General features: G+C 56.8%; 1 protein-coding gene across 8 annotated transcripts in view; it reads right to left on the bottom strand.

The window, feature by feature from the left end:
• SPTBN2 (spectrin beta, non-erythrocytic 2) overlaps positions 1 to 24,086 on the bottom strand; it is a 42,877-nt gene that overhangs the window by 6,277 nt on the left and 12,514 nt on the right. For 6 of the 8 annotated variants that reach the window (XM_089914437.1, XM_089914432.1, XM_022591341.3 and 3 more), the window contains 31 exons: positions 23,556 to 23,647; positions 23,318 to 23,398; positions 22,910 to 23,025; positions 20,998 to 21,110; positions 20,688 to 20,875; positions 19,091 to 19,208; positions 18,374 to 18,532; positions 17,736 to 18,038; positions 16,434 to 16,587; positions 15,334 to 16,204; positions 13,570 to 13,707; positions 12,473 to 13,229; positions 11,581 to 11,783; positions 11,147 to 11,237; positions 10,758 to 10,904; positions 8,219 to 8,482; positions 6,782 to 7,006; positions 6,438 to 6,527; positions 5,826 to 6,086; positions 5,615 to 5,745; positions 5,201 to 5,405; positions 4,197 to 4,571; positions 3,258 to 3,502; positions 3,024 to 3,162; positions 2,657 to 2,741; positions 2,163 to 2,359; positions 1,687 to 1,829; positions 1,522 to 1,597; positions 1,388 to 1,438; positions 726 to 946; positions 272 to 445 (listed from right to left, as the gene is read on the bottom strand). In XM_089914437.1, coding sequence (XP_089770563.1) covers positions 272 to 445; positions 726 to 946; positions 1,388 to 1,438; positions 1,522 to 1,597; positions 1,687 to 1,829; positions 2,163 to 2,359; positions 2,657 to 2,741; positions 3,024 to 3,162; positions 3,258 to 3,502; positions 4,197 to 4,571; positions 5,201 to 5,405; positions 5,615 to 5,745; positions 5,826 to 6,086; positions 6,438 to 6,527; positions 6,782 to 7,006; positions 8,219 to 8,482; positions 10,758 to 10,904; positions 11,147 to 11,237; positions 11,581 to 11,783; positions 12,473 to 13,229; positions 13,570 to 13,707; positions 15,334 to 16,204; positions 16,434 to 16,587; positions 17,736 to 18,038; positions 18,374 to 18,532; positions 19,091 to 19,208; positions 20,688 to 20,875; positions 20,998 to 21,110; positions 22,910 to 23,025; positions 23,318 to 23,398; positions 23,556 to 23,647 — 6,413 coding nt within the window. The remainder of the gene's footprint in view (positions 1 to 271; positions 446 to 725; positions 947 to 1,387; positions 1,439 to 1,521; positions 1,598 to 1,686; positions 1,830 to 2,162; positions 2,360 to 2,656; positions 2,742 to 3,023; positions 3,163 to 3,257; positions 3,503 to 4,196; positions 4,572 to 5,200; positions 5,406 to 5,614; positions 5,746 to 5,825; positions 6,087 to 6,437; positions 6,528 to 6,781; positions 7,007 to 8,218; positions 8,483 to 10,757; positions 10,905 to 11,146; positions 11,238 to 11,580; positions 11,784 to 12,472; positions 13,230 to 13,569; positions 13,708 to 15,333; positions 16,205 to 16,433; positions 16,588 to 17,735; positions 18,039 to 18,373; positions 18,533 to 19,090; positions 19,209 to 20,687; positions 20,876 to 20,997; positions 21,111 to 22,909; positions 23,026 to 23,317; positions 23,399 to 23,555; positions 23,648 to 24,086) is intronic. The other 2 variants (XM_089914433.1, XM_089914436.1) reach the window with 2 other exon arrangements.

The following is a 24,086-nucleotide window of genomic DNA, read 5'->3' as shown; positions in this document are numbered from 1 at the left end:
GATTGGCTGCCGAGGACCAGGGGCAGGAAGGGGCAGGCCCCCGGAGGTACCTGGAGACAGGGGAGCGCCAGCATCCTGCCTCAAGACCTCCCAGGCAGGATAACTTTTCAGCTTGACAGGCCTGCGTCTTGGTGCTTCGGCTCCCCTTAGTGTGGAATACAGCCAGATCCCCCGCCTCTCCCTCCTTGACCTCTCTGTCCCCTAGTGGCTCCCCTGTGCCTTGTATCACTGTGACCTTCCCTCCCATCCTGAGGGCACGTTCCATTCCTACCCCAGCTTGAAGACATGCTTGCGCTTTCGATAATCAAAGGCAACGCTGCCCTGGGCTCTGGCCAGGCTGACAGGCACTTCTCCGTGGTACGGCACTCCTGCACTGGCTGCCTTAGCATCCTTGTAAAAGCCAAGGCTCCCACGCCGCAGGACACAGTACACGTTCTGCCATGACCTGGGAGAGACATGGTGCAGGTGACGAGGAGGAGACGCAGGTGACCAACTGGCCTTTGAGGGGCCAGGCATCCTGGGAACAGCTTGGCTGTCCAGGGACTCCCAGTGCCACTCCTGTCATTAGGCCCATCGTCTCTACACCCTCCCGGCCCTCACCTGAGGCCCCACCTGCTCCTGAGTCCTACCCCCCACCCCCCCAGTCTAGGAAGAGGTTCTGGGCAAGCCTCTCCAGAAGGCAGGAGCCGCAGAGGCCGCAGGCACCACATGACCAGACCCAGTACCTGTTGGCGGCCTTCTTGCCAAAGGCCTCCATCTCCTGTTTGCGGCACAGCAGCCCCTCCATCTGTTCTTGGGCAGAGAGCTCCGGGCCGCGGGTGGGCAAGGTGGCGACCCGGGCTGACTCGGATGACCTGCTCTGGGGCATTATAGGAGGGGTCGGGCCCCGTGTCCGGGTCGGCTTCTCTCCCCGTGGCCCATTGGCCTCGTCCCCAGCACCAGACCCCTGTGAAGAAAATGGTGTCTATGTCAAAAGATAAGATGGGGGCTTCCCCAGTGGTGCAGTGGTTGAGAGTCCGCCTGCCGATGCAGGGGACACGGGTTCGTGTCCCAGTCCGGGAGGATCCCACATGCCGCGGAGTGGCTGGGCCCGTGAGCCATGGCCGCTGAGCCTGCGCATCCGGAGCCGTGCTCCGCAACGGGAGAGGCCACAGCGTGAGAGGCCCGCGTAATGCAAAAAACAAACAAACAAACAAAAAAGATAAGATGGGAGACACCTAGCCTGCAGGTCACGAAGCTGGAAGTCCATGAGCTGGTCTTGCCACCTCCACGTTTCCTCTGAGTCTCTGCCCTCTCCTGACCCCGCTGTCCCCACCGCCCAGCTCATACCCCCATTTCATCCCATATCTCCCAGTTATCGATACCCACACCTCCAGGAGAAACTCACAGGCCCTTCTGGGAAGCTGCCCTGCTCAAGTCTCTGTTGTTCCACCAGGGGCTACAAGGACAAGACGCTGTAAGCAGATGTGCAAGGGGAGGGGCTAAGATTCTGATAGGGGCACTTGGGGCAGCAGGAGTCACCTGTGGGGCTTCCGCATCTGTGCAGACGCCGTTCACGCTGGCTGGCTGTGAGGGTGCTGGCAGGCGGGGCTGGGCTCTGGAACGGCAGAGGTGACAGAGAACGTGAAGTCTGTGTGTTGCTCTGGCTCAGCCCCCTCTTCCTCCCCGAAGTTTCCCACTTCTCACCTGTCCCAGGTAGCATCGGGAGCTGTCTGGCTGTCCAGCAGGGCCCCTTCAGGCACACTGGCTGTGGGCTCTGGGGCAGGGGGCTGTTTCCTCCGTTCCTCTTCCTCCCTCTTTCTTTTCCGCTCCTTCTCCTGCTCCTCCAGCTGTCAAAAAATTCTGAGGTCAGAGCATGGAAGGTCCCAGGCATTGGGGAAAGCTGAAATGTCTCAACTCTAGTCTGATGAAACAGGAAGAATGGAGACTATAATTCCAGATGAAGGTGGGGATTAGGAGTTATGGGGGGGATGGTGTCTCTTAGTGCCACCCAGGGAAACGGATGGCTCCTAAAGTTCAGGTGACAACAGGGCACTCTTGGCTTACATCTGGGAGATGCGGGGGCAATGGCAAGAGAAGAAATGCCTTCTTCAAGCAGGAGAGGGCGCAAAGTCTGGGGCAGTGGGATGGGCCCGGTACTCCTGGGGTCCTGTAGCCCTCACCGCCGTGAGCTTCTCCAGTGCGCTGAAACGCTCCTCCCAGGCCACTGCGGACTTCTGGAAGGCTTCGTGCCGCTTGATGAGGCTCTCGACTTCATCGACTGTGCAACCCAGCTCAGCACTTCGCACCAACGGCTCCTGGCTGCACAGCCAGGCCTCCGCCATACCTGCGTCTCTCCCAAACACGAGCACCTCCAAAACTGCAGGCAAATCAGGGTGGGCAACGACAGGGTATTATAGCCACAGCAGCTTCAAGCACAGGGACACAGAGAAAGCCACTGCCCCAGAGCAGGAGCTTAGGGCAGAGCCAGGCAGTGCCAAGGGTGGGGGCCTTGAATTCCACGCCCCAGATTCCTGGTCTCACCTACTCTGGAAACTACAGGGTGCAAGACCCCCAGCCGCTCCCTCACCGCCCAGGGCCTGGAGCGGGCGCAAGACCCCCAGCTGCTCCCTCACCGCCCAGGGCCTGGAGCCCTCAGTTTCCTACAGCGGCTCACCAAGCTGCAGCCAGTCCATCTTCTCCTGCCACTTGTCAGCTGTCTCCTGGCGCCGTGCCTGAAGCTGAGACAGCTTCTCTGAGATCTGGGTCGGGGCGGGGTGGGGGTGGGGGAGATGCGAGTTAGCACCCAGAGGGGCCTTGCCAGGGTCCCTGGGGGTCTCACATGGGGGAACCAGTGATTTCTGATTTCAAGAGGCAGACAGTTCTGGGAGAAAGACAAAATGGGGAGATCCCTGAACAGCACTAAGGGGAAGGTGAAAGGTTTCTGCAAAGAAAGAATGAAAGGAAGCAGGAAGACTCAGAGGAGAAATCAGCATTCAGCCCTCCCCCGTGAGGGCGCCCGGCTACGCCCAGGCCTCACCCACCTCCTCAGCCGCGTAGTGGCTCCTGGCGAGCAGCCCCTGTCCCATGTCGATGCAAGAGGAGAAGCGGTCAGCCCTGGCCTCTATCTCCGCCTTGATGCCTTGGTGGTTCTTGATGACCAGGTCTGCGGAGGAAACATCCCTGGGGGCACGGAGACCACATCACCCGCTGCCCACAACCCTATCCCGGCCACCAGCCCATAACCCCCGGAGGCCGCCAGGCTCTGTGGGCCTCACCGGGGCCGCTCCTGGGCATCCATCTGCAGGTTCACTCCGTCCATCCACAGCATCAGCTCCCGGACAGCCTTGAAGAAGCGGAACTTGTCCGTGGTGTCCAGCAGCAGCTGGCGGCGGGCAGCAGAGCTTCCCTGAAGCTGCGCCCAGGCCTCGGCCACGGCCTGCATGTGGCGGCCGATCTCCTCAGCCTTGTCTCCGGCGTAGGCCTTCTGGAGCCGGTGGCCGTCATCCTGCACCTGCTGGGCCTGCCGGGGCCCAGGTCAAAATCAGGCAGAGTTGGGAGACTCTGAGGGGCTGCAACCTTCCTCAGTCCTGACCTCTGCTCAACACCTCCTGCCCATTTTACCAGCCGGAGAAGCAGGGGGAGGAGTTGGCGGGGGGGGGAGGTGCTGGGAAAGATGAGGGCTGGAGTCCAGAGTAAGCCCTGTCATACTCTGCCCTATAGGGTCTTACCAGGGGGCCTGGGCTTAACCTGGGGATCAACCCTTTAAAAGGGTCACTAGCCGATGAGCTTTCAGAGGCCTGTCTAGCTCGTGGGGGACCTCAAAGATTGCTAGAGTGAGAATTTCGGCCTGAAGAAGGGACTTCGGTGGGGGGCCGACTGGGCTTAAATGGCTGCAGGAAGGATCTATGCTTATTTTGTGTAGGTCTAACACCTGAGTGGGACCAACAGATGGATTTTAGTACACCATGAAGAACCTTCTACCCACCAGGACCATGTGAAAATGTCACGGGCCCTCAAAAAGCCTGGTCATTACAGGTGTGGACGGGGTGGCTAGATGTCCCCTGGCCAGAGACGGTTTCCTGGAACCATCCTAACGTCATCCCTACGTGGCCCTGCAGAGGATGCGATCCCTCCAGCCTCCCCATGTTCCCCACGGAGTCTCCTCTAAGCCCCCTCATCCCTCCCCCCTGCCTCCACGCATGCTTGAGTCAGACCTGGGCGCTGAGGGCCTGGATGTCGTGCTCAAAGGCACAGTGCCGGCGCTGCAGGGCCTCGGCAGCGTTGAGGTCCCGGCCGGTCCCGTCTGGAAGCTGCTGCTGCTTGTGCTGCACCCGCGCCAGGGCCTGGCGTGCACCGTGCAGGAAGCGCTGCAGCTCATGTGCAGCTGCCAGCACCTGACCCCGCGTGTCCAGCAGCTCGAGCAGGTCAGCCCAGGCCTCGTTGAGACTGTCCTTCCACTCAGCCACCGTGGCCCGGGCGGCGTGGCCCCCGGCGATGAGCCCGTTGGCCAAGGCGTTGGCGCTGTCCACGCGCTCCTGGCCGATCGTGCTCGTGTCCCGGGAGAACTCTCGGAATTTGTCCCGGAGCATCTGGCAGAGGAAGCGGTTGCACGGACAGCACTGTGACGTGGTCCCTGACTTGCAGGGCAAGTCCTTTCACCCCAGACTGAGAACCCACTTCGTTCCCTGGGCCACATGGGCCAAAGTAGATTTCTTCAGCAGGGCCGAGTTAGGCAGCAGAAGCAACTGGTTCCCACTGACCCTGGATTTGACTGACACGCCCAGCCTCCAGCCCCCAGCAAAGGGGTACTTGGAACCTTGAGTCTTCAGACAAGGATACCCTAACTATGGTCCATATTTCGGCACCAGTGAGTGTCCAACCCCCAAACCGTGGGGAGGAATCTCAAGTCCCCAGTGTACTGGTGAGTTCTGCTGGAAAACAGTGATCGGTCATTTCCTTTTGGCCCTCGTCTACGCGCAGCCCCACGTCCTCCTTTCTGCACGATTCTCCCAATTAAATATCTCAGAACCCAGAGGACAGCGTCTGCACGACCTGGTCTTGCACCCCTGCCCCTTGGTGCTCCGCCCAGGATGAAGTGCTAGTCTCCCAGGGGCCCTGGTGGGCAGCCAGATAGCACCCGATGCTACCTGGGACAGGATGAAGTGCTAGTCTACCCTTCCTGGAGCCCACCTGTGGCCGCTGTCCTCCCCGCACTCACAGTCACGTGCTCGTAGTCCTGGCCCAGCTCGTGCGAGGCTGCCACCACCTCGCGCTCCTGGATCCACTGCTCCAGGTCGTCCAGCTCCCGGCGGAGCTGGCACAGACGCAGGTGCTCGTGCAGGCGCTCCCGCCGCTCTCCCGCCAGCTCCTTCAGGCTGGCGTACAGCTTGTCCACCTGGGCTTGGCGGATCGATATGCGCGTGCTGCGGGGGAGGGGAGGACACACTGCTCTGACCCCTAGTCTATCCCAGAGAGTCCTGCCCCCCAACTGCTCGCCAAGTCCCTGCTTCTCCAGCTTTCTAGATGGTCCTGTACACATGCAGTACGGAAGGCTCTGCAATCTCTGGGCCTTTCTGGAACTGGCTCCCCTCTCCCCCAGGGACTGGCCTGGGGGTCCAGGTGCTATGCTCACCTCTCTGGGTGCTCGTGATCAATCATGTCTTGGCTGCTGGCTGCCAGCTGGTGGATGGTCTGGGCGTAGTCGGCCAGGGCTTGTTCCAATACCTGATGCTTCTTCACCTCTGCCTGGGCACTCAGCTCGTCCTGGGGGAGGGGAGAGGGGCAGCAGAGAGTAGGGGGAGGGGGGAGGAAAGCCGTAGCCTGCGCTCTGGTCTGGCTCTCACCTTGGCCTTCTCCTGGCCCATCATGTGTAACTCCTGCTCGCCCATCCAGGCCTCTGCCTCCGCGGCGTCGCGGTAGAACTGCTGAGCCCGCAGGGCCTCCTCCAGTCGCTTCCCTCGAAGCTCCAACTCGTGGCCCAGGCGCTTCCACATTTCCTGTAGCTCAGCCAGCTCCGGGCCTGCTGCCGCCGCACCCAGAGCGCGCTGTCGCTCCGTTAGGTCCGCGATCCGCGGCTCGTGGCCCTGGATCTCCTTCTGCAGGGTCTGTCCGTGGCGACAGAGGAGGAGACGCTGAAAGGCTTGCCGAGGGACCCCCTCATCCTACATCCCCCCTTACGCTTACTCAACAGCAAGCCCCCCTTCACACCATTGTTTCTCATCCTCCCTGCGTCCTCTCACCTCCCCTCTTTTCTGGCCCATGACGCCCCTTCAGTCCACACGATCTCCCACCAGGGGAACCCACCCTCCCAAGGTGAGGAAAGGCGAACCACTGAAGTCTAGGATTACACCCAGCAACCAGGGGGAGCCAGAGGAACCCCAGTTCTTAAGAAAACACACTTTCAAGTCTGGGGAGGCTCTTGGGACCCTTTCTTCTGCCTTTAGCCTCTGCCTCACCTGGTTTTTCTTCATGAGGAGCTGGACACTGGGCAGGTCCCTGCCATGCTCCATGGAGCTAGCCACAGGGAGCCGCTCTGTCACCCACAACTGGATACGAAAGTGGGGGTTAGTGGAGGTCCGGAGGGCAAAGTCCGAGCTAGGGGTTGGATAGTGGGGACTCCTGGGGGAAGGTTTTCTAGGGCTCCTGGTTCTGGGGCCAAGGGACCTAGAGGGTGTCCCTAGAGGGTTGACTTTCAGTGCCAAAGGGAAGAGAAAACAGAGCACTGCTGGCATTCCCCCCAGCATCCAAGAAGGAGATCAGAGAGCCAAAGACAGCCCCGTCCCAGGCGCCGGAGACTCACGATCTCATCCTCCACATCCCGGTGGAACTGGTGCTGCTCGCGAGAGGCTTGCAGGCGCCGGCAACGCTCCTTCATGGGCTGGCACAGGGCCCTGAACTTCTCCTCCACAGCCCGCGAGGTCCTCTCCACCTCCCCTGCACCCTGGTCTTCCTGGGCCAGAGCTTTTGCCTGTGCCTGGATTGCTTCCACCTCCTTCTCTCGCACAGCCATCTCCCTTTCCAGCATCTGCCAACCGGAAGAGGAAGGAGGTGTTATCACCGTGCCTCCACCTTCAAACTCAGCAGAGACACTGGTCTATATCGAGCCAATCATGAATTCTTATCCCTGGGGCTCAGCCCAGGGAGAGTATCTCTTCATGGCCTACATCAGTGGATCTCAAACTTTAATATATATGAGAATCCAGGGGGTGTGAGAACTGTGCTAGCTATCAATTTACTGTCTCTCAGTCCCCAATCCATCTCAGTTCCAAGTTCATCTTTGCCCATTTTGAGTCACTGGAACTGGACCCTGTAAATATTTCTCCTTTGCCAGCTGGTGCAACACTAGGCCTTGTCCGTAGAGGGCGCTGGAGGGACACCTGGATGCACAGGCGAGGCGGAGGCTTCTAGCTACGGTTCCAGTGTGCTTTCCTTCTTGCTCCTACGGTACAACTGCCCGCGGTGTGCAGGAGACCCGGTGGCCCTCACCCTCCAGCAGGTTTTGCTGGCATCTCAGTGGCAACTTCCTGATGGCCAGCCTTGGCCTGCCAGATTCAGACCTGCTCTGGTCTGTGACACCCCAGCAAATTTCTACACCATCCAGCGGGCCTCTGCCTTCACCAGTGAGGTCTGAAACTCAGCCTTGGGGTAGGAGGAGGGCATCCCATTCCTTCCTGGGTGCCCCCTCCTCAGTCCTAGAGGCAGTAGCTGCTCCCTACATGTGCTATTCCTGCATTCTTTAGACCAGGGGTCAGCAAACCCCGCCCCTGGCTGGGTTTTGTAAATCAAGTTTTATTGGCACACAGCCACACCAGTCTTTTACGCATCGACTATGGCTGCTTTTACCCTAGGAGGACAGAGCTGAACAGTTGTGACAGAGACTGTATGACCCTCAAAGCTCAAAATACTATTTGGCCCTTTACAGAAAAATGTTTTCTGATCCCTGTTTTGGAGTTCTCTTTACCCCACTGGCAGGTAACCCTCTTTTATTAGTTAGTAGTTCTTTTCACTAAAGTTTCCTTGTTCAAGTTTGTGTGTGGTTTCTGTCTCCCGCCTTTCCTCTGACTGACACACACTCCCAGAGATTCTGACGTTGGTGGCCCGTGGAAGTCGCCTTGAGAAATACCAGTGAAGATGCTGTCTGCGAGGGCTGAGGATGGTCTCGTGAATCTCAAGAGCTACTGACTCCCCCCTCGTTTCTTCTGCTGTTCACCAGTCCCACCAAAGGCCCGCCGCGTACCTGCTGCTTCTTGAGCAGGATGTTGACGCTGGTGAGGTCTTTGCCATAGTCGTCGGAGTGCAGCTGGGCCTGCAGGCTCTCCAGCCAGCTCTCCAGGGCAGAGCAGCTCTGGGCAAACAGCTCAGCTCGGTTGGCATCAAAGAGGCTGCGGGCTTTGGCCTGGGTGGTGGTCTCCAGCTCGTCCCAGCGCCTGTGCAGGTCGTCTAGCTTCTCCCACACCAGAGCTTTCAGCTCCGGCTTCTCCAGAGTCAGCTCCCGCCCTTCCTGGGTGTGGGACAAGGAAGGGGTCAGTGTCAGAATTAGATACCACTGAACACGAGCCGATAGCAGAACAGGGACCTAAAGGGCAGCAGAGACCTGAAGTAAGGGCTATCCTACCGAGTTCTTGGGTGTTCTCCAAGCTTTTTAAGCTCTCCTACCCTCACTGCTGAGTAAACCCTACTCCTTCCTCAAGGTCCCATCAAACCTCGTCTCAGGGCTTCCCTGGTGGCGCGGTGGTTGAGAGTCCGCCTGCTGATGCAGGGGACACGGGTTCGTACCCCGGTCCGGGAAGATCCCACGTGCCGCGGAGCTGCTGGGCCCATGAGCCATGGCCGCTGAGCCTGCGTGTCCGGAGCCTGTGCTCCGCAACAGGAGAGGCCACAACAGTGAGAGGCCCGCGTACCGCAAAAAAAAAACCAAAACACAACCTTGTCTCAGTTAAGAGGCCACTGCGCTCTCTCCTTATTTTGAGTTCCCTGGTGCTTGTGGTTTTCAGTGTCATATTGCACGTGCTATTGTGTTATCGGCCATCATTTTGTGTTTCTCAGCTCATTACCTCTCACCTGAACTATGGCAAGTGACTCTCACCTGGTTTCCCCACTCCCAGATCTTCTTCTTGAGGACTTTGGTTTCTGGGGAGGTGAGGGCAGCGTGACTTGATCTGTACGCAAGGTGGCCTGGAAGTGCCAGGGAGTTATGCCCCCAGAAGCAGTCCTCAACCAGCGACAGCCAAGGCATTGGTGGACCAACGCTGGGAGTCCTTGCTTTGGTTGGGATAACTCTGATGCATGTTCCACACCGTCGCCCAGGTGTCCCATGAGGACTGAGTGCCAGGTGCCCACTGGGGTAACTGGCATGGCAGTGGACCCTTCACTGACTACCTTCCCTTCTCCGCCTCACCTCCCCACCCGCTACTGGCATTCCTGTGATCACCTCCCGTGGAAGTGGCCTGCACTGGAAGCCTTGCTTCTAGGGGAACACAAACCAAGACACTGCCTTCAGGCCAGGATGAAGAGCACCGCTGGGTAACTTTACCAACCGTCAGCACAATCCACTCCGATGCACAGTCCTTACGTGGTGATTGGGGCTTTTCATGACCCGGCCTGGCAGGCTTTTCCCACCTTTCCTTCCATGGCCGCTTCACGCATTCTGTGCTCCTGCCAGAAGGACTTACGCCCTTGCTCCTGGACAGGTGCCCCACTTCCACACCCCTGGTTTCTGGTTTCTCTACCAAGAAACATCTTTCCCTCAACACCTCTGCCTGTCCAAATTCTACTCGTCCTTCATGGACTGCCCCGCTGGCCCCTGCTTCTAGGATTCCCACATCTCCTCTCTCCTTAGTGCCCAGGCTTTATCAGGCTCTCTCATTATATTTGTTATATTCTGCTTTGGATTGACTTTAGCTGTTTGTGTACATGTCTCATATCCTGGCTCCTGTGTCATTCCTCGAGGGTGGAGCCTGCAATGGAATCACCTTTGTTCCCCACTCAGTGCCTAATACAAGGCCTTGTACAGAGTAGCACAAAGTAAATATTTGCTGAGCAAATGGAGAAACTGGATCCACACTGGTCTCTTCCTCTTCCCAACCGTCATGCCCTTGAGGGAAGGAAAGCATCTTTTTATATACCCTGCAGCACCTAGAAGAGTGCTGAGCATACAGGATGTTGTCCAGGAATACTTGCTGAGTAGAAATTAAGTTTTGCCTGCGCTCAGCTCTTGAGGCAGAGCTGGGTGGGAGACCAAATACCAGGAGGGCAAGACTCAAAAACGAGGTTGGCAAACTGTGGCCCGAGGGCCACATCTGGCCCACCACCTGTTTTTATAAATAAAGTTTTATTGGAACCCAGCTACACTCATTCGTTTATGTATTCCCTGTGGCTGATTTGGCACCACACTCGCAGAGTTGAGTAATAACAGCAGAAACTGCGTGGCCGGCAAAGCCTAAGATATTTTCCGCCTGGCCCTTCAGAGAAGTTTGATGACCTCACTGAAGAGTGTCCTCCTGCTCTGGACCAGGAATAGATATCGTGCTGACCCAAAGCTGCAGTCTGGCTCCGTACTAATTTGCCTTTTCTCAAAGTTCTGGAGTCACTGTCCCATTGACCTAAGACATTTGCTCCCCAGACCATTTCTTTCCACCTTGGAAGTTTGGCACTAAGGGCTCCATGATCTCTAAGCCAGATCCTGAAGCCAGGACCCTCCCCTGCACTGCGGCTGGGACGCTGAAGGGAGGAGGCTCCAAAGGCTTCCTTCTTGCTGCCCCCGTCCCATTGCTCACCTTGTCCACCTTGTCCAACCAGTCCTTGTTGGCGGCCAGCTCGGCCATGAACGCCTGGTGCTTCTGCCACTTGGTGTGCAGGTTGCGGGCCTCATCATAGGACACGTCCTGGGCTGTCAGCATCTTCTCGTCAATCCAGAGTTTCAGCTGGACCGATCATGGAGCAGGGATGGAGAAGGGCAGAATACACTTCAGAGAGAGGGAAGCGGGAAGCGGGAAGGGGGCGAGGGTGAGTCGGGGGAGGTGGGGGATGTGGGGAGAAGCCAGGCAGGGATTCACATGCTCAGGTGACACTGCAGTGGACTGACTCCAGGCTCAGAGAGCGAGGGCGTTGTGGGAAAGGGTGGCCAGGGAACGTCAGAGGCGACAGGGGGGACTGAGAGCCTCACCTCGTGACAGTCTTGTAAGAAACGCTGCCGCTCTCGGTTGTCCCGAAGACGGCCCAAAAGCTGCTGCACTGCTTCTTGATTCTTCCTGTGTCTGTAATGACAGGCCCCTGTGAAGCCCTTGAACTTGCTATGAAAGAGTTATGACCCTCTAACTAACCTAGAAGCCCTCAGTCCTCCTCCTCTGGGGACAGTACCTTCCGGGAGCGCTACAAGTCAACCCAGCAACCCTGAGGCCCAGTGTCCAGCTACCCTAGGAGACTTCGGGGAGGCGGAACTTCCCCGCCTGTGACTCAATCCCTCTCGGACCACTTGGTTTTTCCTCCTCTGCTTTTTGTCAGCCCCCCACCCCCATCTGTCGGTCTGAGTGCCATGTTCATCCTGTTTTCACCTGGTCCCCTTTAGGGACCCTCATTTGCCCACTGTCCTCATCATACCTCCTCTCTATGGAGTCTGCCTTCTCTTGGATCTTCTCGGCATGGATGTTGCCCTCAGACACCAGCTGGCGCCCGGCTTCCAGGAGCCCGCGGATCCGCTCACCGTTGGCATCCATGGTGCTCATGAAGTCTTCCAGTTTTTTAATGGCGGCATCAGCAGCCTGGAGTGTCCCCGGCATCTCCGTGTGAGACAAAACATATTCCTGTGTGGGAGGGAGATACCGAGCTCATTTCTCAACCTCTCAGAAGGAACCTACCAAAGGGCCCATCTGAGACATGGAAGCCAACCAGGTAGGGACAGGCAGACTCTGGCTCTGAAGACGGAGGGATGGTGCCTGATTATGTGGGAGTCTCAGAAAGTTAGAACGGAGCTGGGCTGGAGGGCCTTTAATACTCCAAGTCCTGTTCCATCTTATTTATAGCTGCTGCTTCCATTTCTGTTATATGACAAGCCAGGTTTTCTATTTCTTCTCTAGTCAGTTTTGGTAAGTTATGTTTACATCTTTTTTTTTTTTTTACTCCCTTTTTTTTTTTTTTTTTTTTTTTGCGGTATGCGGGCCTCTCACTGCTGCGGCCTCTCCCGTTGCGGAGCACAGGCTCCGGACGCGCAGGCTCAGCGGCCATGGCTCACGGGCCCCGCCGCTCTGCGGCATGTGGGATCTTCCCGGCCCGGGGCACGAACCCACGTCCCCTGCATCGGCAGGCGGACTCTCAACCACTGTGCCACCAGGGAAGCCCCCGTATTTTTTTTTTAACGTGTTCTCCCTGCCCATCCTGTTCCCTCACCTACTCCATGTGCTGCGTTTACCTCCTCATCCACCACTCCTTCACATTCCTTTGGTCCCTATCTCCCACTTTTTCCTGGTCGGGACTTTGCCCCCCAGACTCTTACCTGGCTGCTGAGCACGCCCTCGGCCTGGCGAGCATCCCGCAGGAACCCCTGGAAGCCGTGGGCCTGGGCAAGACGGCCTTGTCGGCTCTCCCACATGCGGCCCAGCTCCTCCCAGCCGGTTCCCAGCGCTTCGAGTCGCTGCCGTAGGAAGAGGCACTGGGGATCGGCCTGGTCCCGGGTCACCTCCTCACCCACGGCCCGAAGCTGGCTGTACTCGCTCCGGGCCCGCTCCACCTCTCCCCGCAGGGCTGCATGTTGGGCCAGGAGGGCCTCTGCCTCAGGCAGGGTGGCCGGCCCTTCTTCAGAGGCCACGGAGGTCTGCGTGCGGCCGAGCCAGGCCTGGAAGTCATCCAAGCTGCGCAGGAAGTCCTGCAGCCGCCGCGCCTCACCCAGCGACTCCTCTCGTCGCCGCATGGTGGCCCTGAGGTCCTCCCAGCCGGCTTGCACCTCTCCAAGCCGGGCGCTGATGGCAGGGGCTTGGGCGGGGTGGCCAGCAGCCAGGGCATTTGCCTCTCGGGTCAGTTCGCCCACCCGGGCAGCGATGGCCTCCAGGTCCCTCTCGGTGCCGGCCAGCTTACGCTGCAGCGCCAGCACCCCGGCCAGGTCATTGCCCAGGCCCTGGGTGGACTCGATGACCTTGGTCTTTTCTCTCATCCAGGCCTGGGTCTCTGTGCACTCTAAGTGGTAGTTCTGGATGCTCAGGGCTGACGTCAGAGCTGCCTTCTTGCCGTCCGCCAGGGACCGAAACTGCTGCCACCTGAGGGCAGAGGGAGTGTCCGGAGCTGCTCAGCTTTCCCGCCCTGTGCAGGTAGATGGGAAGCTTCTTCCTGCTCTCTCGCCCTTGGTATAACCTACCGCCTGCTTCTGCCGTTTAGAGAGCCTGCTCCCCACTCATCTTCCCGTGACTCCTCCTTGTCTGCTCCCTGTCCAGGCACCAGCCCCTTCAGACGACCTTTACCCCACTTCCATCTCTTTCATCACCACCCCGCTCCGACATATTTCAGATGGCTTTCCCTCCTCATTTTAGCCTCTCTCCCATGCCCTACAGAACTCTCTTCCAGCTGCCGTCCTGTCTGCTGCATCCTTTCTCACCCCACCTGTGGTTGAGCTGCTTCTGGGTGTTGACAATGCTGTCCTTCCCCGGGGGGTTGGCCTTCAGCAACTGCTCTGCGATGTCATTCACAGCAGTAATTCGCGCTGCAAGGGCGTTCATTTCAGGCTCCAGGGTCTCGAACCTGATGGGGTGGAAGAGCTGGGCATGAGCGGTGGGAAGCAGCGGTGCGCTGGTCCACCTCCCTTAGATGCATGCCCACGAGAACTCCTCTCCGTCAACATGAGGCTTATTGACAGGAGTCTCTGCACCTCTTCCCTACATGGTTCATAGCATCTGTGGATCAAGGGGGAGCCCCCAACTCCCCCCAGACAAGTAGAAAAACTGTCATCTCTAGAGTGGCTCAAAACCATGGTAAAAATTAAAGGGGAGGACCAGCTGGACAACAAGTCAAACTAATCCCTGGCACAGGCCTTCACCCTTCAGCAGAACCTCCCTTATTCCTCCTGGGACTTACCCCTTAGCTGCCTACCTGGGTCCCACCTTACTAATATGTGTTAAAAAATGAGTTGATAATGAAAAAAATGTAAGTGATAAAGATGTGAAGCATAACTTCTCCTGGAACATTTCATATTCTCATAGAGCAGAGTCTGCAAATGGGCCACGTAATAAATATTTTAGGTTTTGTGAGCCATTCGGTCTTTATCACGAATATTCAGCTCTGCTGTTTTAGTGCAAAAGCAGACACAGGGATGACATGCAAATGAATGGGCATGGCTATGTTCCAATAAAGCTTTATTTACAAAAACAGGCAGAGGCTGTATTTGGCATAGGGGTTTCTGACTCCTGTCATGGGATATATTGAAAAAAGCAACAAAACATCTTTAATTACATTTTTAAAACCACCAGGAAATTTGACTAGAGATTGAGTAGTAGGGACTTCCCTGGTGGTCCAGTGGTAAAGCATCCACCTTCCAATGCAGGGGACGCGGGTTTCATCCCTGGTCAGGGAACTAAGATCCCACACGCCACAGGGCAGCTAAGCCCGTGCGCCTCAACTATTGAGCCCGTGCGCCACAACTGGAAAGAGAAAACCCACACGCCAGAACTAGAGAGAAGCCCGTGCGCCACAACGAAAGATCCCACATGCTGCAACAAAGATCCCGAGTACCGCAACTAAGACCCGGTGCAGCCAAAAAAGAAAAATAAATAAATAAATAAATAAGTAAACCAATAGAAGGAAAAAGAAGATTGAGTAGTAGGTGATATCAAGGAATTGCTAATTTTGTTTTATGTGATAATGGTATTGTGTGTGGTTCTATAAGAAAAACATCATTTCTAAATTATTTTAGGATTTCTTATTCTGCAAATAAAGCTACTTCACGAGGGCTTAACCAGTGTCTCTGTCTAAAAGGTTTATAACTTCAAAGCCTTAGCTAGTCTAAGCCTGAACACACAATTACAAAATAGTGTACCCATATTGCAAATTTCTGTGCTCCTGGAGAATACAGAGGTGAAACGTTAATACTGGGGATTTGCTTTTGAAAAGGACAACTAATCAAACAGAGCAAGATACTGACGATGACTGAATTTGGGTGATGGCTGTATAGGAGTTTGCGGTATAATGTTTCCATTTCTGAGGATATTTAACGCTTCTCATTAAAGCAGAAACCAGACGACTGGCAAGACTCCAAAGGATGTAGCCAGAGCAGGTGGCACCCGCCATACACCACACACATGGGGACCACCCTATACACTGGCCCCAAACTCGCAAGGCCACTCGGGAGGGCGGGGCGTGAGCGGGGCCCACCTTTGCTGCACGACCTCCAGGTCCTCCAGGCGCTCAGGCAGGGCGAGCCCGTTTAGCCACTGCTCCTTCTCCTCCACCCAGAGCCCGCAGGCCCCCGCCTCGCTGAGCATGGTGTAGAGCGCCAGGGCCGCCTCCAGGGCACGTGCGCGCTCCCCCGCGCGGGCCAGCAGCTCCTCGTAGTGCCTCTCCAGGGTGGGCAGCTGGCCCTGCACCTCAGGCGTGCGGCTCAGCACGGGAGGCAGGGCCGCGGCCTGCTCCCTCAGGGTGTCCAGGGTGGGCCGGTGGCCTCGGATCTCTTCCTCCAGGGCCCGATGCTGCCGGGCCAGGGCCTGCGTGGAGAACTCGTCATGTCCCAGCTCGGGGCTGGACACCAGGCGCAGCGCGTCCACCAGCCAGGCCTCCATGTCGTTTGCGTCCGCCTGGAACTGGTAGAGGCTGGCGGCCTGGGCGAGCCGCTGGGCGCGCTCCTCCGCCAGGGCCTCCAGCTTCTCCCACTGCGCCTGGAGCTCGGCGGTGCGGGCGGCGGCCTGGCCCGCCCCGGGGTGGCCCTCGGCCACTAACTGCTGGCCCTGCTCCAGGGTGAGCTTCAGGGGCCCCAGCCGGCCGCTCATCTCGCCTCGCAGGGCTGTGTGCTTGTTGAGCAGGCGGAGGACGCCGGTCAGGTCCCGGCCGGTTTCTGCTGAGGCCAGCAGGTGCTGCTGCTCCCGCACCCAGGCCTCGGCCTCGCCCACCTCCCAGAGGAAGCGCCAGAGTCGCCGGGACTCCTCCAGCCGGGCCCGCCGAGCCGCTGCCAACTTGCACAGCGACTCATAGTTCTGCTCCAGGGCGGCCACCCGCTCCAACACCAGCTGGGGGTCGCACGGTTTGTACTCTGAAACAGTCACACCAGAGGGCCAAGAGCTGTGGTCCAGCCCTCTCCTGCTCCCTGTGCACTCCTAGTTACGAATCCCCCCACCCCACTCTCTTAGCTCTGTCGCCCACCGTCCACCCATCATCTTTCCTGTCCCCAGGTTTTTCCAGTCTTGCTGCTTCAGCTCTTAATGTTCTCCTTCCCAGCCCCCCCCACCTTTTCTCCAGTTCCTCCCCCTCCCGGTTTTCACCTTTTCCTGGGTCGCAGAAGCGCAGTGCAGAGGCGCTGACGGCCCGCACCCTCTCAGCCTGTACAGCAATGTCGGCTTCCACCAGCTCGTGCAGCTGCAGCAGGTCCTCCACTCCAGCCAGATGCTTGCCCAGGTCCTGGGACTGCAGCCGGCCCTGCGGGGCGCACGCAGCATGTCGATGGCCGTCTGAGAGCCGCCCGGTTCCCTCCCAGTCAGGCCTCTTGCCCCGCCACACACAGGCACTAACCTCGTCCCATCTTCCTGGATCAACCACACATCCCGACCTCTTGGGGCGGCTCCAGGTGTTGCACCCAGGTGAGCACACATGCTCCCAGCTGTCAGCCCTCACTCGCACACATAGTGACCCCTGAGTTCTCTCCTGGCACCCTGGCCTCTTTGTACTCAACTCCCCTCCTGCCGAATAACTTTCCTACTAAACCCTGCTCCTGGAGTCTCCGCTCTGACTCATCACCTCAGCACCAGAATTACTGCCACCCTCCTGTGGTCGTGGCTCAGTCCCCAGCACCGCAGCAATCGTCGCATCTCTGCAGACCTATCCACATCGCTGTCTCTCGCCTAGATCACCGCAACAGCCTGTGACTGGTCTCTCTCTGCTCCCACTCTGGCTGCCCACAGCCATTCTTCAAATAGCAGTCAAAGTGACATTTAAAAAAATGTAAAAACGCAGAATCATGTCTCTCCCCCTTTTCAAAACCTTCTAATCACTTTCAATGCTCCATGTTACTCTGAGTAAAATCCAAACTCCCTGACCAGGCCTGTAAGCCCTAAGCGAGCAGGCTGCTTCCTCCCTTACCTCATCCCCTGTCCCCTCCCTGTTCTTACAGCAGCCCACCCCCACCCCCCGGCCTCCCTTCTCATCCGGAACATGCCACACGTGAGCAGGCCAAGGGCCTTTCTGTTCCTTCTGCCTGGAAACATTCTCTCCTTAGATCTCCCTGTGCTGGCTCCTTGGGACATTCTGCTCTCAGCCTAAATGGCATTTTGCAGAGAGGCCTTCCTGGACCCCTCCATCGCACTCCTGTCTCCCTTTCCTCACAGGCTTCACGCCCACCTGCTGTGCTGTTTACTGACAGGCCCACGGGTTTGATCATCAGCCTCGTCCCCCTGGAACGTGAGCCCCTGAGGACAGGGAGCTGTTTGCTCTGTTCACCTGAACAGGGGACAGGGCCCTGGACTGGTACATCCTCTGCAAAGGTTCGGCTGAGCAGATGGGCGAACGAAGTGCCCTTCGTACTCCCATGGTCCCGACCGCCTTGACCCCACCTCCGCATCCGCTGGTACCTTCATCTCTTCCATCCAGTCCATGAGGTAGAGCAGGTCCTGGAACACCTTCTGCAGCTCCAGGTTGAGGAGGAGCCGCTCCCGCCGGGCGGCCACCATCTGCCGCAAGAAGTCCCAGAGCCGCGCCACGTTGTTCTGCCGCGCGGCGATGCGCTTGATGTCGTGGTAGTGCTCAGCGGCCAGCTCGGCGGCCACGGCGCCCACCGCCTGCACCCGGCCGCTGTAGGCCACGATGTCCGTCTCGATGGCTTCGTGCTTCCGCACTGCTGCCTCCACGGCGGCCAGCTCCAGCCCAAAGTTGTCCTGGGGCGGGGACAGGGAGGGAGGGCTGGGAGCTCCGGGAGCCGCTCTGCTCACCCCCTGCCCCCCCACCCCCGGAGCACTTCTGCTGCGAGGTGCCAACTCCACGGGGTGGCTCTCAGCGTCCTCTCTATCCTACCCCATCCTGTCTCACCAGCCCTTCTCCTGTTCAACGCTCCGGCCCCTGGTTCCCGGGCTCTTGGTCTCCAAGTCTGTGTGATGGAGTTCTTGTTTCTTTAGCTCCCCACCTCGCAGGGCTCCTTATCCACCACTCTCTCTCACTCTCCCATGTCTCCAGACCTGCCTGGACAGGCCAAGAGCCCCCCGCCGTGTCCTACCTGGGACACAAGGCGCTGGTTCTCGCTAAGCCAGGTCTCCCGCATGGCGGCCTTGCGGTCGAAGCGGGCGGCCAGCTGCTCCAGCTTCTCCTGGCGGATCAGCTCCGTGCGCAGGGCCAGCTCACGCTCATGCTCAGCTTTCTCCAGCCGCTCCCAGGCCTGCGAGGTGGAGACAGGATTAGTGCTAAAGGGCCAGGGCTCAGGAAGTGAGGGCGGGGAGGGGTCACCAGGGCTGGGGGTGCAGGGTGGGTCCCAGGGAAGCTCGGTCTAGTGGGTCTGTGGAATGCGGTCAGACGCCTGTGCAGGGAAACATGAGGAACAGGGTGGCGTGAATGCCGTGGAGCCCCATGAAAACCACATCTGCTGGTAGACAAAGACGGGAGGGGAACAGGGGACAGTGGAAATCACTGGATTTGTTTCTGGTGGTGGGGCTGTGGGCGAACCCTATTACTTTTGTTAATCTTATGCTGTGAAAAAAATGAAACAAAAGTAGGGCCAGTGAGTCGAGGATATGCTGAACAATAAGGGACTGGGGTATAATTTGCATGGAGAGACCGAGGGAGGAGGAGGGGGACGTGCAGGACTCGGGAGAGGATGTGGGAGTCACGCCTGCACCCGGGATGGGTGGGGTTCAAGCCAGGCCGAGGGTTCAAGCAGGGACAGTAGGGGCTGGTGCTGAGGGTGGGTCGTCCCAGGGATGGAAGGGAGGCTGTGGACCTTGTTGATGTCAGAGATGAGCCGGCCCTCGCGGGGCGTGTAGACCTTCTGGTTGTTGGCCCGCAGCTTGCTCTGGATGGTGAAGAGCAGCACTTCCAAGTTCCCTTTCTCAGTGAACCTGAGGCGGGAGGCCAGGTGGGGTCAGAGTCAAAGGCCACGAGGGGCCCGGGGGCTCTTTACATTTCAGAATGAAGTTGTTCTGTGTTGCTTTTCTTCTTATAAAAGCTTGTGAAAATACTGGCAAACCACGTTTAAAAAGAACCTAATTTTAGGGCTTCCCTGGTGGTGCAGTGGTTGAGAGTCTGCCTGCCGATGCAGGGGACACGGGTTCGTGCCCCGGTCCGGGAAGATCCCACATGCCGCCGAGCGGCTGGGCCCGTGAGCCATGGCCGCTGAGCCTGCGCATCCGGAGCCTGTGCTCAGCAGCGGGAGAGGCCACAGCAGTGAGAGGCCCGCGTACCGCAAAAAATAAATAAATAAATAAAAAAGAACCTAATTTTAAAACAACTGAAAACCACACAGACACGACCACTGTCACCCTTGGGCATGTATGTACTGCATTTTTGCTTTACACAGATGGGACGGTGCCATAACCACAGCTAACATTTGTGGAGGACTCACTCACTCACAGAGAGCCAGGCCCTGTTCTCAGGGCTTTGCATGCACTAACTCCTTCTCACTGTTACCTACATTCTCTCATTACCCCATTTTCCAGATGTGAAAACCGAGGCACAGACAGGCTAAATAACGCCCAGTGCTCACAAGGGTAGGTGGCAGAGCCAGGATGTGAACTCAGGTACTTTGAATCTGGACGCTTAGCCCTTTGCTCTCTGCCATCCACAGACAACTGTCTTGTAACTCTTATGTTTCATGAACGTCTTTTCAGGTGAATAAATGCATTTCTCCGATATTATTTTCAGTGGCTGTACCATGACTTATTTTTCTTTTACAAAGGTCACGTTCGTGAATATCCTTGAAGCTACATCTTTGTTCAATGCCCAGAAGAGGACTTTCTGGGTCAAAGGGCACACCTCAAATCATTCCCTGGAATGCACAGGAACAGATGTTTTCTGGCTTAATGTTAGTTTTGGAGCTGAAACACATTAACTCCAAAAGAGCCCAAAAACAAAAAACACAGAAGTTTTAGCATGTACCGTATAGAATCATCTAGTAGTAATTCCATACTTCAACAGTCAGTTGCTAAAATACATAAATGATAAGAACCTGTGCAATGTGCAAGTGACCAGCCACATGCACGTATTGCCAGCGACAATCTGCCTGTCAGATCCAATCCCCTGTCCTTAAGCTGGGACTGGGTTGCCGAGACACCCCGACCAATCTCTTCTGAGTAGACCGCACCGGCTCTACATACCATGGCAATCATTTCCACAGCATGATTTCTTGTAATGGGTGACCATTAAAATTTTTTACTTTGGAAACTGCTATTGGGGCTCTGAGTGGGGGGAAATGAGCCTCCACTGCATTTATGTGCTGCCGCATCTCCCTCCCAAAAGGCTCCCCTCATTTAGGCTTCCTGCTGTGTGAGCACAGCTTGGGGCAGGCAGGCCGTGGCAGGGTGTGGCTCAGGGACACCTACTTGGGTGGCTTCTCCACAGTGCGGTAGGAATTGAAGGACTGGAGCTGGTTCTGGACACCACTCAGGGAGTTGGCCAGCTGCCGGTCATTGAGGGTCACGATCGTTTGCTCAATCCACTGTAGCAGCTCTGAGGCCAGGGACTCATACTTCTCCACCAGGCGCTCGGCCTCCATGGCGTGGTCCAGCACCTGTGAAACCGTGCTGTGGGTTCCCTGGCCCAGTCCTCCCCTGCTCCTGCTTTAGGGCAGTAGGACCCCTAGGCCAGGCCTCCTCTGGTCTTTATGCCTACCACCCCCATGCTGGAGAGTACCTTGCCAATTCTTTTGCCTTCCACGGCCAGGGCCTTCATCTTGGAGAAATAGTGGTAGTAAGTAGCCACGTAGGTAATAATTGATTTCTCATCTGGTTGGTCCACATTCACATCTGAGAAAAAGGACCACTCAGATCAGGCCGAGATTAGAAACCTGCCTCCCAGAAGTATGCCCACAACTCGAATCACTTACTCCAATCCTAGGGGCCTCCTAGCCCTCCCAGGCTGATGATATCTTTCCAGCTCCCTTCAGAGTAAAATGACAAATAAACTATTTGGACTACAAGGGCATGAAAAGCTAACCCTTCTATTCCCCCTCTTCCTAGAAACAAGCGGAGTTTAAAATCCAGAAGCCCAAAGAGGCTTTTACCCAGTGTAAAATTAGTTGTTTGGAGGAAGAGAGACAAGAAAAGAAACAGCATTCCCATTGGGGGATGGATCGTGGACTTATGGGCTGGAAAGATGCCCAAGAAGTCATCCAATTCAGGGGCAGCAAGACAGAAGGTATGAACGAGGCCTCCTGAACCCAGAATGTTCAGAGGGATGGGCCCAGGGAGCCCTGGAAGCAGGGACAGAGGCCAGTTCTCAGGGCCATCTTGGGGCACAGTCATGGCTATTTCTTACCTCAGTCCCAAAGTTCAGCTGTGGGCCCAGGAGGGGAGTGTCCTTCAAGCCAAATTAACTCCTACCACGAGGACACCAAGGCTGACTATGACTTGAAATCTCTTAATTGGTTCTCTTAATTGGGCCAGCTTGTATCCTACCTACAGGGAAGACTATTAGACCAAAAGCCCTCCTGACCACCTCTGACCTCCCATAGGCAGGCGGGAGCCACGGAAATCATCTCAGAAAGTTATGGGGTACGAGGCTTTACTTAAATGTTCTTTATCATAGCTGTGCTCCTCAAATGCTCTCCCAGGAACCTTGTGCTTGGCCTGCTTCGATCACTACTTAGCTGATGCTTGTCACTCTGGACTAAGGAGCATGGGGACAGGGACTACAGGTGGGATGGAAGACAGGGAGAAAGTAACCAAGCCCGAAATCCACCCAAGGAGCTTCAGAAGGAGCATTTCCAGCAAGGAAGTCACTCGGCCCTTCCGTCCTTCCCTTTGCTGGCTGCACCAAGACTGCTCTCTGCTCTCCCAGAGAGGTGGCTGAGGAGACAGGCTCTGGAGCCAGGCTGCCTGAATGTGAATCTCAGCTCCACCAGCCGTATGACCTTGGGGAAGTCACTCAAGCTTTACAGGCCCCTGTCTTCTCTTCCATAAATGGAGCAGGATACTGATTTCAAAGGGGGTGTCGTGAGGATTAAATTAATTAGAGCACGTCAAGTGTAGTGCCAGGTACAAAACAAGAGCTCAGTGGCCATTCCCAGTCTCATCAGCATTAGGTCAGAACCACGGGGGCCAATGAGTAGGGTCAGCTGACCATAAGGCCAGTGCTTCGTGAGACCTCAGGGTCACGGAGCTTAATTTAGAACCCTAGAGTTTTGGGATTAGAAGGGCCCTTAGAGACCACGGAGACCAATCCTCTCATTTTAGAGATGAGGAAACCGAGCCACAGAGAGGCCAAGCGACTGGCTCTATGTCACAGAGCTGCTCCGTAGAGGGGCTGGGATAGAACCATACCCCAGGGCTCTTTCTGCCACGGGGCTGCCTTTCTTCCTATATTGAGATCTACTTTCCACACCATAAAATTCACCCTTTTAAAGTATTCTATTCCACGGTTTTTAGTACATTTACAAGATTGTGCCATCGTCACCACGATCTAAATCCGGAACACTTCCGTCACTTCCCAAAGAAACCCCGTAGCCATCTGAGCGATCTGCAGTTCCTTCCCGTTCTCGTCGCCCTCAGCCCCCGGCACCCACTCATCTACCTTCTGTCTCTAACCCACAGCCTCTCTGCCCCACCTTCAGGATCCAGCAGCTTCGTAAGTCCCAGCTCCTTCTCAGCCAGATTGAAAGCGTTCTGCAGATTGTAATGTGCATTACACTTCTTCAGGGACTCAAAATCCAGCAGGTCTGGCCTGGGTGGGGAAGGAATATAGAAGGTATCAAGGGCATGTGAGATTCTGAAGAGGAAAAGTAAACCACCCCTATCTTTCTCCCTAAGTCCCCAACCCTCCCCGCCCCAGGGCTCCCATCGCAAGCCCTCCATGCAGTAGGCACCCCGACATCCTGGCTCTTCTCCGAATGTTCCTTTCTCGTAACTGCTGTGTAGCTCATCTCATCTCACTGCTTTGTCTATGTGTGCCTGGGCCCATGGGTCATCAACCCATCCAGTAACTCAGACAAGCTCTCGAACCCCCGTCTTCTCACCGGTGTTTATGTACAATGGCGTTGAAGGCCAGCCCATCTCTCCAGCTGGTGGTGAAGTTGTGCACGTTGACATTGGGGTACCTGTAAACAGAGGCCAGGATAGACAGTAAGGAGGGCCATCCCGGTCTGTGCCTCGAGGATGGACCTCCAGCTTGTGGTTCCTGGCCCCCATCCTTCCTTTACTGCACAGCCTCGGTGCATCCAACCCTCCAAGGCCACGCTGCCTGGGCAGCCTCACCCCGCGGTCTTCATCTGGCACCACAGCAGCAGGGCATCCTTGGCTGACTTCTTCTCCTTATTGTCTTCTGTTTCCACACTTATGTCTTGGATCTAAGAAGGAAGGAAGGAAGGAAGGACAGAAGGAAGGAAGGGAGGAAGGCAGGCCCTCACTCCCTGAACAGGGGCTCCTGGAATTATCAGAGATGCTCAGAGATACACGGCAGGAAACTGCTCCTTAGATTCCTGGATTAGGGGTCCAAGGACAGAGCCTGGGGACCTTTCCTCCTGGGTCAGTGACCACAAAACTTCAGGTCAAAGGGATCTGAGGCAGCAGAATGGGGTGGGAACTCAGAAGAGTGGAAGTGCCTCGAAGCGAAGAATGCGGTTCCTGCAGGTGGGGGAACCGCAGGTAGTGGAGTGAACATTTCCTGACAGCTGGGTTTCAAAGGTGAAGCTGACAGAGCTCTGCTTAGGGCTGGAAGGAGCAGGGGAGGTTACACCCGGGGAGGAGGCAGGGGAATCAGGAGAGCTGTGATGGCGTTAGGACACT

Source organism: Delphinapterus leucas, chromosome 7, assembly GCF_059928025.1.
Source record: "Delphinapterus leucas isolate spDelLeu-1000000601 "Yukka" chromosome 7, BTC_Dleu_Yukka2, whole genome shotgun sequence".
In the NCBI taxonomy this organism is placed as follows: Eukaryota; Metazoa; Chordata; class Mammalia; order Artiodactyla; family Monodontidae; genus Delphinapterus; species Delphinapterus leucas.
This window is presented reverse-complemented; position numbering and strand designations above follow the sequence as displayed.